Raw genomic sequence first — 14,351 nt, forward strand, 5'->3', positions numbered from 1 at the left:
TTGTTGACCTTGCTTTACTCTAGTTTGGTTGTATAGGTGGCTTTCTTAGTGGCCTGAGAGGGACTAGTTTTCTGTCACCCTTTCCCCATGGGGTTTGGTTCCTAACACATGCACTTGAGCATACTCTTATTATCAGAGAAATTGGGGTGACCCCTTTCCCACTGGGTGTTGGGGGTGGAGTCCTTATGATATCTCAAAAACAAGAATTTTCTGAGACTTGCACAGGAGGGTGAGTGATTTTTTTTTGCATGGAATTACATCCCTGATTTTCCAAAGTCCCATTCCAGTCATAGAAGAAGTGTAGCTGGGGTTTCAGTAAAGCTAAAAGCAAAGCCAGTGTCCACTGCTTCCGTTCCATGTTGCAGCCAGGTCCAGTTCAGCATCAGGCTGGTTGCAGTACATTAGTCAATTGAGTGGGGGGTCCACATGGCCCTGGGGAGTGTCAGGCTCTGGCTTCCTGGTGAAGCTGTCCAAATGACATGCCTATGATACTTGGCCTTCCCTTCGTTCCTTTCCTGTTATTAATAACTAGGTTGATTACAATGATATCACTCTCACCGTTTAATAATGCCTTCTACAAGGGCAAGACCAGTCCCCTCCCTTTATATGTCTGTCTGCCCTTGATGATTATTCTTGGGTGAAGCTCTGTGGTTCAGATACATCACCCCAGAAGGAACTCGGTTTCTTTAAACTAGCCATGAACTTCCATGAACTTGTAATGTTTATTTTAAAATATTTGCCACTGTTATTTCACATCGAACTCTAGAAGTTTCACTGTCTGTGTGTTTAACGTCTCCTGAAAAACTCATGGACATTTTCCCTTTGGGAATTACATCTAAATCCTGGGAACTATTAAAAGGAAGACCTGGTTTATTTCAATGTCGAGATTTACATTTTTTTCTTAAACAGCCAAAACCCATCTTTCAACTTCTTAAGTTGAGGACATTGTCAGGTACAAGGAGATAAAAATATATAAGCTTACCTAATGTGTTTTTCACCAGTGCTTACCACATTACTAAAATGAAGTAATTTGAAAAAATGCATTTACCACAAACAATACACATTTTACAAGAATACATACCAACAAAAAGATATATATTAAACACATCAAATACCTGCCTATGGAGACTGGGGAAGGGGGAAGCAGGAGTGACAAATGGGAATTTAAGAAATTAAAATGTAATAAAAATAAATCACCCTAACGTCTCAGCTCTCGGCTTCTTGCCTCATACAGACACCTACAGGGATGCCCCACTGTCCGGGCAGGGCTGTCCCTAGCCCATTGGTGCCCCACTCCTTCCTCTGGGAGTGTCCCTTGCCCCATTAATCCCTGTCCTCTTCCTCTACAGCCCCCCCCATACCAACACCTATTTCCTTACCCATTCACTTCATGCATATTCTCCTTAACTCACACCCCTCGTTCTCATTCTCTGACCCTAACCTCACACCCATTACCACCCTCCCAAGCGAGAAGCACACCCCATCAGACCCTGACGAAACACAAAACTAAGAAAACTAGTCCAGAACTCCTTCCCTTTGCCTGCCTGCCTTCTCTCTCTCCTCTCTCCCTCCTTTCTTTCCCCCATTCCCTTTATCCTTCTCTGTCCCTAAGGCACTGCTGCTGGGCTGGTCAGCAACCACTCCAGGACGCCTCTCCCAAGCTCCTCCCCTGCCCTCCTGATCTCAAAGTCCAGCCGGTGGGTGAGCAGGTGAAACCCTTCCTCCGACCTGCTCCGTGGGAATTGGCTTCCTGGGCAGGAGAGATGACTCCAGCCTGGAGACATTTGCCAAGAACTTTGCGCCTGGAGACTTCCTCACCCAGGACCCCCAAGACATGCCCTTCCCTGAGCCGTGAGTGGAACCCAGGGGGACGTGGGGCAGCAGAGGGTCAGGGCGAGGGCAGGACAGAGCTCTGGAGCCTGTGCCTGGGATTCTGAAACGTTAGACCTGGATGGGATCTTAGAGACGGGGCATCAACACGGCGGTTCTTGCCCTGTTGGGTCCAAAGCCCCCTCCCTTGTCCAGTATTTTCCAGTGAAATTGATGGATAGTAAAACCTGGCTATACACACTTTCAAAATAAAAACATGACACCGTAGCTGTAATGTAAAAAGGAAAGGAATGCAACATACAGTATTAACTACAATATATAGATGCTCAAAGACAACCCCTTTAAAAGACATAGGACATCCTCACAACTTTCCACCATCCCCTTGATTACCAACACAGAGACTGAGACTCAGAAAAGTGCTGTCATTAGCCCAGGGACACCCCAAAATCTAGGACTCGACCCTGAATCCCCCTCTCCTGCTCAGACTCTTCTCTTTCCAGCAGGAACAGAAAATGGGAGGGGACTTGGGGTAGCCAGCCATGTGGCTGCATGTATTTTGTCCTATGTGCCTGTGATTTTCACATCTGTTGCTCCACTAGAACACCACCACGCCCCCAACAATCTCCTTCATGCAAACATGAGCATTAGTAGCTATCAGCACGTTTATGTGCCATAGTGGGACCCTGGGCCTCACAAGTTCTAATCAGGCATAGGAAACCCTTTTCCATTCCCTATTACGATCAATTTTATCTTCATTTTCTCCTCATTTTTCCTTGTTCTCTATCCTTTTTTCCTCCCCTATTTGCTTCTCATTCCACCCCAAAAACTTAATATGCCTGATGTTTTATATTATTATCTCCTTTCATCTTCAACCAGACTTGTAGGTGAGTACCAGTATCCACTTTCACTGATGAGAAGACAGAAGGATAAAGAATGATTAAGGCCCTAACCGGTTTGTCTCAGTGGATAGAGCGTCGGCCTGCGGACTGAAAGGTCCCAGGTTCGATTCCTGTCAAGGGCATGTACCTTGGTTGCGGGCACATCCCCAGTAGGAGGTGTGCAGGAGGCAGCTGATTGATGTTTCTCTCTCATCGATGTTTCTAACTCTCTATCCCTCTCCCTTCCTCTCTGTAAAAAATGAATAAAATATATATTTTTTAAAATGATTAAAAAATTTCATCAAAGGCAGAAACATAGAAGTGACAACATGGGACTCAAAGCCAGCTCTGTCCGAAAGACACTCTAACTCCAAAGTCAGAGTGATTCCACCGGGCCCTTCTCACCCACCCTTCTTCCCATCCTGTTTGGATTTTTCTTTTCCCTTAGTCATCGGTCTTTTGCCAAAACATCATTTAACCCCAAAATTTTCTAAGAAAGAGTTAGAATGTTAAAACCCAGAGTTTTATGCTTGATAAGGAGGACACGCTGCTGAAAATACCAGTTGCTGGCAAAGCAAGAGGAAATGTCCTCTCTGTGGCCCCCTCCTCTTCCCTCCCCTGGCCCCTGCTGGTTGCGGAGCTGGGCTGATGGTGGCAGCAGGTGTCAGAAATGGCAGGTGAGGCTTGTTGCCTGGAGGTCCTGATCAGCTCATTGGAACTCCTTAACGGGGCTCCGCTACAGAGAAGGCACCTTGCAAACCCACACCAGGTAGACATGACTATCAGACTTTTCACCTGGCCTTCTACAGTCCTTCAGAGTTTGGCCCTAGCCAGGTGGCTCAGTTGGTTAGAGTGTTGTCCCAATATGCCAAGGTTTCAGGTTTGATGCCCGGTCAAGACATATACAAGAATAAACCGAATAAACCAATGCATGCATAAGTAGAACAACAAGTCTCTCTCTCTCTCTCTCTCTCTCTCCCCCCCCTCCCCTCTCTCTGTTCCTTCCTCGCTCTCTAAAATTTTAAAAATCACTAAATGAAATCATTTGAAGTTTGATTTCTACTTTCTTACCTACTGTATCTAGATGTATTCCTGCTTGTGTTAGTTCATCCAACACACTCATTGAACACACTCTTCTTAAGAACTTTCTGTGTGCAAAATACCCACTTGATGTATCTAGATTTGAGATGTTATCTAGACTTATTTCACTTATTGACTAATCATTTTTCCTACTTTCTTGCTATCTGTCTTCCTTCCTTTTTTCCTTCTTTCCTTCCTTTCTAAGAACAGGATTTTATATATTGCATTTGGAGCCCTCATCCCACCATTGTATTCCTATCAGTTGGGTAAATGAATGAATCTGCTTTGACTGTTGAAAACTCAGGCTTTCCTTTATCAAATCTTTCTTTCCAATTCTCTTTCCCTCTCAGCCTACTTTCATAATTCCTATAACCGTGAAGTCAAGAGTGCTTAGATCCTTCTCAATGGGCAACTCCAACTTTGCAGGTAGGAAAATGAGACTGAAGGAGTGAAGGAAATTTGAATTCTTAGAAACACTCAGAATTTTTCTTTCATCTCAGAAAAGTAACTAATGTAGAGAGAGACACAATGAAAAGCTTTTTGAAAGGGGAAGTTCTCGGAAAACTTAAAGAGTTGGTTTTGAGGGGCTATTTTTATGTATGAATAGCCAAAAGCCACTTGCTTTTAAAGTAAGAGCAAATTAATGACGTGTGTGATTCTTTAGAGCAGAAAAGTGAATGAGAGCTCTTTGAAAGAAAACACATTCGATGCTGTTACACTTCCTCTTCCTTTAAAAACACAGTTGTTCATTGTGTTTCTCAGGACTGTGAGTTCATAGCCACACAAAATACCAACACTTCATCTGTGGATTCAAACCTTCGGGCTGAACAAGAGACCTCATTGCCTCAGCATTCCCCAATTATCTTGATACTGACCTTGAATCTTCAAAATTAGCAGCATTCTTTTCCAAGAGTATTCATAAAGTCTCTAGATGTCTCTTCCAGCTCTGGGCTTCTCTGGTCCATTGTTCCATCAAAATCTGTGCTGGAGGGGAGGGTTAAGGGGGCCAATGAGTGAGGGGAAACGTTCAGGGCTGGGAGTCAGCGACGTGGAGTTTCATTCTTGTGCTGCAACTAACTAGCTTGGTGACCTTCAACAAATTAATTCACCGTTTTAGGCTGATTTAATCATCTATGAAATGAGCATTTTAACCAAAAGATAAAATTGAAGGTCCCTTTTAGCTCCAAATATTTCACAATTCCTCTGGCTCAGCTTATCTTTGCTTTTTTTCATGGTCTTGTGTAGCCTTGGTCTTTGTGTTGTGTTTTGGAGAAAGGTTTTGTCTTTCTGATCTATTTGCACATCGTATTTATTAATATAGTACATTGCCCAGCATCTCTGTCTTTATTCCCTACAAGAAAAGTCAATAACCCTGCATTCCTTGATTATTGACACTGGGGTGGGTCCTGGGATTCAAGCACTGGGCAACCCAACACTTAGAAAGTACCTCTATTAACAGAGGGGACATATTCCAGCAGCACACAGCACTGCAAGAAGTTTGGTCAACTGAAAAGAGAAATGTAGTTGACATGGGGGTAGGGGAGGAGCTTTCCAAGCTTGTGGCGACCCTGATGGGAGAAACCATGGCTTCCCCCAATATCTCCCACACCTTTTCTGACTACATTTGAGAGAAACTATCTTTTTTTCTCCAGAAAATTCATTCTTGAGATACCTCAGTTTTTAAATCCCACCTAAAGATTGATTTAAATGATTATTTTAACTAAGAAATAAAATACCCTAAGGACCTTGGTTCAGGTAACCAACTATAGGTGATTTATACAAATGGGCCTGTGTGATGGTTAGTTGAGGATCCTAACTCATTTCACTTTAGTAGGTGCTTTCTGGAGATCTGTAACCAAGCTCAGTCTTCATACGAAACCCAGAATGCCTCCATGTGACTTCACGCCTGAGAGATACCAGGTAAGAGCTCGAGCTTTAGGGAAACCCAAAAGAGGTGGTTCTTCTCGAAAAGACTAAGTTAACTGTGTCCTCAAGAAGGACCCGCAGCCTGGCCGGTGTGGCTAAGTGGTTGAGCATGGACCCATGAACCAGGAGGTTGCCAGTTTGATTCCCGGTCAGGGCACATGCCCAGGTTGTGGGCTCGATCCCCAGTGTGGGGTGTGCAGGAGGCAGCCGATCAATGATCCTCTGTCATCATTGATGTTCCTGTCTCTCTCTCCCTCTTGCTTCTTCTCTGAAACCAATAAAAATATTTATTTATTTTTGTTTATATTTTATTGATTTTTTACAGAGAGGAAGGGAGAGGGATAGAGAGTTAGAAACATCGATGAGAAACATCGATCAGCTGCTTCCTGCACATCCCCCACTGGGGACGTGCCCGCAACCCAGGTACATGCCCTTGACCGGAATCGAACCTGGGACCCTTGAGTCCACAGGCCGACGCTCTATTCACTGAGCCAAACCGGTTTCGGCAAATATTTATTTTTTTAAAAAAAGAAGGACCCACAATTGGCCCTGCCTACTGAGCATCCCACCCAGATAGTCTCTCCTTTAAGTCACTGGGAGCATCTGAACCCCCTGGCTCTTTTCAATGCCATGGTATGAATGCTGCGCATGTTTGTGAGAGAGAGACAGAGCAGAGGCAGAGGTGGGAGGCAGAGAGAGGCAGAGAGTGCATCCATGACGATATATCACAGGGACAGAGATATAAATACCCACATAAGACATATATCACAAAATGGTTTGGCACACATTAACTCTAAACAATGTTGTTCTGACTTTGATTGTCTCATATGGCAATGCATGATCTGGCCTTCCTGAGTTCTCCACCAAAAAATATAAAGTTATTTTGCTCCCAAGCTAATCTCTCTCTCTCTCTCTCTCTCTCTCTCTCTCTCTCTCTCCCTTCTCTTTTTCTTTTCTTCTCTCCTTTCCTCTCCCCTCCCCTTCTCTCTCTCTTTCCCCAAACTTTTTATTCTACGTAATATTCATAGGTTAGAAATTAGATAAATAATTGACAGTCATAGCCAAAACCAGTTTGGCTCAGTGGATAGAGCGTCGGCCTGCAGACTGAAAGGTCTCAGGTTCGATTCTGGTCAAGGGCATGTACCTGGGTTGCGGGCACATCCACAGTGGGAGATGTGCAGGAGGCAGCTGATCAATGTTTCTCTCCCATCGATGTTTCTAACTATCTATCTCTCTCCCTTCCTCTCTGTAAAAAATCAATAAAACATATTTTTTTAAAAAAAATAATTGACAGTCAGGAGAGACCCACAAAGAGAGGCAGAGGAGACAGGTGTGGTAATTATGAGCATAAACATCACCAGCACTTCATGTTTTTATTTTTTAAAAATATGGAAAATTTAAAAAAATTAAACCCTACTTATTGCTTCAGATATTCACTTTCAAAGTCTCCTTTTTCCCCCGCAGCTAAAATCAACTCAAAGCCAAGATTTTCCACTGAGAGGTAGAAATGCCCTGTCCCCTTCTTCACGTCTGATCTAAAAGGGGTCGAAGGCCACCTTCCTACTCCCCTACCTGCGAGGAAGGGCCCTGATGTCCTGCGAGGAGGGTGTGGGCAGCCTCCCGCTGGGGAGCATGGAGGGGGGGCAGCCTTGCGGGGTCAGGAGAGAGGCGAGGCCCTGCTGCACTGGCCGCTGTGGAAAGAGCTGCGGGGAGAAGGAGAAGGAAGACTTTGCATACTGAGCGCTGTCTGTCCACAGTCCATGCCGTACAGCCGCGTCCTGGAGGTCTACAGGGAGCACCTCTCCCCCGAGCTGGTGTACTTCCCGGACCCGCTGCTGCTCCACCAGGGCCACATGCAGTGGCTCTTCGACCACGAGGGAAACAGATACCTGGACTTCTTCTCTGGGATCGTCACCGTCAGTGTCGGCCACTGCCACCCGTGAGTAGCCTTAGAATTCTGGGTTTCCACTCCAGGAGAGTGTATGGGGAACAGGCGAATGGCCACCTTAGTGATTCGGGGCCCCGATGAAAAATTCTCTCTCCTGAGGCCCATCCCAGTTTATGCCTGACACGCTCCCTGCTGTTTCCTGGGCAACAGAAAAATCTTAACACTGCCCCTTTCCCTTGGCAACGCAAGTTTTAGTCATCCCCGGGGCCCGAGGAGTGGGGAGGGCACTGTGTGATCGAAATGCTGTGCGTGTGTGGCTAGGGGAGGGAGGCTCCTCACTAGTAACTGCTGCCCAAGAGAAGACACGCACGTGGAGAGGCAGAAGGAAGAGAAAGGGAGGCAGTTCTCACAGCACACGTGTGTGGTGCGGGGGGGGGGGGGGGGGGGGGGGGGGGGCGGGTGGAGAGATAAGAGAGCAGTGCCAGCCTAAGGCTCTTCATCAGCTACTCTGAGCCATGGACGAGGAGAGGAAGGATGACAGGAGAAGGGTGTAACCTGGCTGGAAATTTACATTAAGAACATATGGGCCCATCAATCATGAGGTTCTCTGCTATCTTAGTCATCAGCCCAACTAACACCATCTCCTAGGAGTCTCCTCCTCCCACACCTAGAAGGCCACCGTACCCTCCCAGCTGGACTGCCAGTACCCGTTTCTACCCTCCCCCACCATTCCATTCTACCTGCACGTGGCTCTCAGATGTATTTTGCTAAACAATGCTTTGGCCAAGGGTCTCTTCTGACTGAGCGCTTATTGGCACTCCACACTTTTCCAAAGGGGGTTCCATGGAACACTGACCACAGGAGAGGTTTGTTGGTAAGAGGTCCTTGGGAGAAATAAGCTCAGGAAACACTTTAAACTATATCGCCCTCCTGGGGAGAAGTTGTGCACATGAGTCTGTTAAAGGTACTGAAAAGTCCTGCAGTCAAGAAATCTGTTTGATCTTGCATTTCTCAAAACTGTTTAACTATTAACTGGTTTTTGGGGTGGGACAGTTCTTAATAACAGATTGGTGTATAACAAACTTCAGCCCTTGCTGTTCTTTAAATCAAGATCAAACAACTGCATCTGGCTTTTCCAGGCATTCCAAGCCAAGTCCTACCTGTCGATCTACCCTTAGTTCCTACTGTCCATCGACATCACCCTCCTTTCATAGGATGTGGTTTCATAATTACAAAATATTTAACTTTCACCACTACTAAGACCCAGATATCAGAATCTTCACTGAAGGAAAAGAATATTGATCTTGTATGCATGTGCTGGACGGATCTGTAGTTCTTTAAAAAAAAATAAAATGGGAAGACACCCAGGCTGGCATCTAGTGTCTCTAGCTTCCAAACTATTGAAAGTGTAATTACTAAGAACACCTCGTTGGAAGAGACTCTAAGTCCAAACTCCCTCCTACACTAAGAATTCCTTTTTTAAAAGATAACCTTTTAGTCTCCTTCATTACCTTTGGAGGCAACATTGCCAGACACCCGTGGTGGTTGGCGTTCTTTCTCACGTGCGGGTGAAATCTTTGCATTCAGTGGCCAGTGTGCGTGCGGTGAGGGGCGTGCCCGCCTGCAGTGTGGGTAACTCTGCTCCCCCGTTTATCCAGGAAGGTGAACGCAGTGGCACAGAAGCAGCTGGGCCGCCTGTGGCACACCAGCGCCCTCTTCTTCCACCCACCCATCCATGAATACGCAGAGAAGCTTTCGGCGCTTCTCCCAGACCCTCTAAAGGTAGGATGCTCCCAGCTCCAAGGGATGGAGCCTCGGATCCCAGAGGTGCTGCCCGAGGAGGCAGGGATATGGGCAGGGAATTGGGCGTGTGCATTGAACAGCTGAATAGTGAGCTAGTAGCTGTATCTGGAAGTAATCAAGAAGAAAGGAGTTTGCCCTAGCCGGTTTGGCTCAGTGGATAGAGCATCGGCCTGCATCCTGAAGGGTCCCAGGTTCGATTCCGGTCAAGGGCATGTACCTTGGTTGCAGGCACATCCCCAGTAGGTGTTGTGCAGGAGGCAACTGATCGATGTTTCTAACTCTCTATCCCTCTCCCTTCCTCTCTGTAAAAAAATCAATAAAATATATTTTTAAAAAAGAAGAAGAAAGGAGTTTACAAATCGCTGGTGAAACCAGCCAGTGTTCACTTCCTCAGCTCCAGGCCTCTGGTCCCTACCCTCATCCCTTAGCAGGAGTCCCTCCCCCTCCCCCACTCTCTCCTTTATGTTCCCCAAGAGCTTTTCATCTTTTTGATTCATAGCCTCTCTGCAAAGTCATTTGCATTTTTTTCTTTTACAAAGAGGGGAGCCATTTTTAAATAAAAAAATATACCATTCAGTTCATTTAGTCTAAGAGGCACTTAGATGTTTTTACTAAATGAGATTCTTCTATATCTGAAATGATTGGATTTTTTTAACTGAATTGAGATGTTAAAATGTTGACCAAGATTTGCAATTAGGGATTCAATGAGTTAATACATATGTAGTACCTAGGACAGCACCTGTGTTAACTATTATATTTTACTCTAGTACCTGGATACTCTATTGACTATAGTATCTGGAAGACATGAAAGTTGGAATAATTGTAACCAAAGTTCAGCCCAGTCATGTTTATGAAAGAGCAGAAGCCAGGAAGTCAGCAAGGGCACAGCGCATGCTGACATGCTCCTGGTCCCCAAGCCAGGAGGACTCATACCCTTCTGTTCGCCCCTTTTGTTTGGTCGAGATGAACTGCATTTTTGTTTGTTTGCTTGTTTTGTTGCCATTCACACACAGCTCAGGCTGGGATACCCTTCGGGCTGCAGGATCAGGGAGCCTCCTAGTCCGAAGCCCTCAGATCAGGTTATGGTTAGGGCTAGGGTTATGGTTTGGGTTCGGGTTAGTTAGGTTCAGAAATCAAGAGACCTGGTGCTCAGATCCACTCAGCCATTAACCACTGTGTATAACTCAGCATGTCTCCCCACCTTAGCATTTTGCAGAGCGTCAAACAAAGTCAATGAAAGTCCAAAAGGTTTCACACTGGGGCAATCCCTGAGCCATTTTTGCATCTCTAGCTCTTAGCAGCTGCTCAATGTAGAATTACAACAGTAGTCAAATGACAGAACTGCTAGTCTGAAGGAAATGCTCCTTAATAATCCGGGCTTCCGGGCTGGGACACAGTCTTCAGCAATTTTGAATTAATGGATAATAAAAAAGTAAACTGAAGTATGAAGCCACATGTCTTTCTTTCCCTCCAGGTCATTTTCTTGATGAACAGTGGCTCAGAAGCCAACGACCTAGCTATGCTGATGGCCAGAGCACACTCAAGGAACACAGATATCATTTCACTCAGGTAACCACACCTCGGAATAGCCAACTTGAACGGCATTGACTTACCTCAACACTAAATGTCTAGCTGTAAAATACAGCACGGAGGGGTATGTTTCTAATTTCAGGTTTTAAGGCAAGGTCCGTCAAATGAATTTTATGGCTGGATGACCCCATCCACATTGGCCTGATCCAAAGTAGGGGTCCCTGACTTCGTAACAAACAGCGTGAAGTCTAGTAATGTCATAGATCTCCTATGGAAGTGAAGGTCACATCACAGCTCTTTTTGCTTTGAAGATGTACTTTGATGATGACATATGATGCCAAGTGGAGAATTACTGATCTCCACTCATAGAAACTCATGGCTCTACCATGGGACCTGGGCCCACTTCATCTCTGCTTATGATAATGAGCCAGTTGGGCATTCATAGTGCCAGCTGCACCAGGTTTCCATGTTTTCTTCTTTTTCAGTTCATACTTCTGTTCCCTTGGGTGACTTTTGAGAATTGATCATTTAATAAGTTAATTATTAACCCTTGATGGCTAAATTATTAGCGTTAGAAATAATAGAACACTAAGAATTTTGCTTACAGTTGCCTCCCTCAGGTAATTTTATATAGCACATTTAAACACTATTACAGTAAGGTTTATGCAAAAGACAGGAGTGAGTTATAGTAAAAATTGATGGGATGAAGAAATAGTCCCATTCTTTCTGCCATATTATGTATGGCCATAATTTCTGTCTAGATTTGAAAGAAGATTTCATTTCAGCACAATTTTACTACCAAAGCACACCCAATAGTACAGATTCCATATAAAAAGCACATATAGGCATGAGCAAACGTTTGCTATTAAAGAAATATGACTGTAAAGAGTTGTGATGGATATTTTACCTAAAGAAACATTCCAGAAGATGTATGTCCAGGCAAGTACTAACCTATTCAAAGCAGTCACGGTGCCACTAGGGTTCATCACATGTCTGTGTCTCCTCTTTCAAGATAGATGACCATCTATTTGCATAGGATTGGTCTTCATTCAGAGTCCTAAATCTGCATTTTGCATAATTTTGATTTGGGAAATTGCCCAAATTCATTTGAAGCCAAATTGATGATTAGGATGATTTATACTGAATAGGATTGTTTCAGGTTTAAGAAGAAGCAAAACCTGTGTTTCTTCTATGGCAAACCAGGTAGCTTTTAAGGCACTTTTTAAAAAAGAGTCCCCAACAGTGTTGAGCAACAGCTGCATCACAGGAAGAAACATTTGGCTTCTCAAGGTGACTATTTCAAAGACAAATACTCATTGAATATACAGGGTGAGACAAAAGTAGGTTTACAGTTGTAGTATGCGAAACATAATTTATTCTTATACTGGAGGCCCAGTGCCACCGATGGGGTCCCTCGGCCTGGCCTATGCCCTCTTGCAATCCGGGACCCCTCGGGGGTTGTCAGACTGCCGGTTTCAACCTGGTCCCCACAGGCCAGGCTGATGGACCCACCAGTGCATGAATCTATGCACCAGGCCTCTAGTATGCATATAAGATCTTTGGTTAACCTCTTCCCACCCTCCCCCTCCCCCTTTCCCTCTGAGATTCATCAGTCTGTTCCATGTTTCCATGCCTGTGCATTGAGCGTCTGCCCCCTGGTGGTCAGTGTGCGTCATAGCTACCCGTTGAATGGTCGAACAGTCACTTAGGCTTTTATATATATAAACTAGAACCTGATGCATGAAATTTGTGCAAGGGGCTCTGCCCTCGCAGCCCCAGCGCCTTGGCTTCATCCAGAATGTCATCTGGATGGTCCTTCAGCTATTCGGTCTAATTAGCATATTAGCTCTTTATTATATAGGATAGATTATTTATTAATTATTGTATTATTTCCATATGAACCACTGTAAACCTACTTTTACTCCACCTAGTATAATTTTTGTCTTGTTGCTGGAAGAGGAGTCTCACTACTTTAGAGTAACAGTAAGTCAGGTGGTAAGGTCAGAGTTCTTGGCTAGATGGTCTCCAAAATCTCTCCTACAATTTCAAATCTATGACATCAGCAGGAAAGATACATAAGTTAATTTGCCTGACATAGGCTTTGAAGATTTCTTAGAAACCACTGGAGTTGCATGAAATGGTGTTCCATTGCATCTCCACGGCCTTCCGGAGTTTCTCGGCCTTCCAGGGTTTCTCCGTTGTCCTACTCCGTGCTTCACAGGCCAGAGATCAAAGAATAATGAACTTAACTCTGTCCTCCGACTGTGTTTTCTCTGCAGAGGAGCCTACCACGGATGCAGTCCTTACACAATTGGCTTGTCAAACGTAGGGCAATTCAAGATGACACTCCCCAGCGGGGTGGGCTGCCAATCAGTGAGTTTTGAGATTTTTTTTGTCTTATTTCTCTAAAGGCTGCTGGGTATGTGGAACAATTAACGTTTAAAATAACTTCAGATTTTCCGGGTATTAGCCTTAGAAACGAATATAAAGCCCATCATTCACCAGGGGCTCAGTTTGACTTAATTGTCTAAAGACCACTGGGGGGAAATGTTCCTTAGAAAGACCTTCCAAGTCTGAGTAATAGGATTTTTAAAACTAGTTTTACTCTTAAATAAAATCAAGTAAATTTCAATAAATGCATTGAAATTAGACCTCAAACCTTTAAATGCATAAACTGTCTATAAAATCACCCCTGTCCTCACCTCTTCAGCATCAGACACCTACTTATTCTTATTCTTTCGGATGCCCTCACCCACCAGACCCTTGAGCGAGCTGTTTCCAGGCTGACATTGAAACCAGTTTCCTTTGTAGAGGCCCACACACCTTTTCCTATGAAAAAAATGATCCCTGCAGAGCAGAAAAATTAGGTTTTCACCCTAAGTGGGAGAGGAACCTCGATATCAAATTAAGAAACCCTCTTGCCTTGATTGGTACCATGTGCTCCCCCAATTGGCTGTCTTCTGCTCATGTTTTGCCAAACTTCTCCTTTTGTCCTTTGCAGACAATGTGCCCAGATGTTTTCCGTGGTCCTTGGGGAGGAAGCCACTGTCGAGATTCTCCAGTGCAAACGATTAGGAAATGCAGCTGTGCACCAGGTCCCACGGGGCGGGGAGGGAGGGACCTGGTGGAAGTCACTTGGAGAAAGGCTGATGCAATTCTGGGGGAAAGTGGGGAAGGAAATGAAACTAGAAAGCAAGCCCTCATTGAATCACTTCTCATACCCACTGCCAGAAAGCACCTCCTGCTCCCACAGCCACGCTACATGCAGACTGTCACCCGGTAGTTACTTAAAGGAGCTCTGTGAACTCTGTTAGCAATAGCTCTGCTATTGATCTTAAAAGAAAACACGGTTGGTGAATCATTTACCCATTTCCAAGGGAGGGAGGGGAGAGGAAAAAGAATACTTTTAGAAATCT

The 14,351-nt window shown here is 44.8% G+C and overlaps 1 protein-coding gene across 2 annotated transcripts in view; it reads left to right on the forward strand.

The window, feature by feature from the left end:
- Nucleotides 1-1,733: 1,733 nt before the first annotated feature.
- The window catches only part of AGXT2 (alanine--glyoxylate aminotransferase 2), a 30,651-nt gene continuing 18,033 nt past the window's right edge, over nucleotides 1,734-14,351 (forward strand). The window contains exons 1-7 of one of the 2 annotated variants that reach the window (XM_070411419.1): nucleotides 1,734-1,851; nucleotides 5,620-5,708; nucleotides 7,472-7,653; nucleotides 9,261-9,384; nucleotides 10,880-10,974; nucleotides 13,215-13,308; nucleotides 13,937-14,030. In XM_070411419.1, coding sequence (XP_070267520.1) covers nucleotides 1,764-1,851; nucleotides 5,620-5,708; nucleotides 7,472-7,653; nucleotides 9,261-9,384; nucleotides 10,880-10,974; nucleotides 13,215-13,308; nucleotides 13,937-14,030 — 766 coding nt within the window. In that variant the 5' untranslated portion in view covers nucleotides 1,734-1,763. The remainder of the gene's footprint in view (nucleotides 1,852-5,619; nucleotides 5,709-7,471; nucleotides 7,654-9,260; nucleotides 9,385-10,879; nucleotides 10,975-13,214; nucleotides 13,309-13,936; nucleotides 14,031-14,351) is intronic. The other variant, XM_070411420.1, reaches the window with a different exon arrangement.

Source organism: Myotis yumanensis, unplaced genomic scaffold (genome assembly GCF_028538775.1).
Source record: "Myotis yumanensis isolate MYYU_CA2020_CCGP unplaced genomic scaffold, mMyoYum1.0.hap1 SCAF_4, whole genome shotgun sequence".
In the NCBI taxonomy this organism is placed as follows: Eukaryota; Metazoa; Chordata; class Mammalia; order Chiroptera; family Vespertilionidae; genus Myotis; species Myotis yumanensis.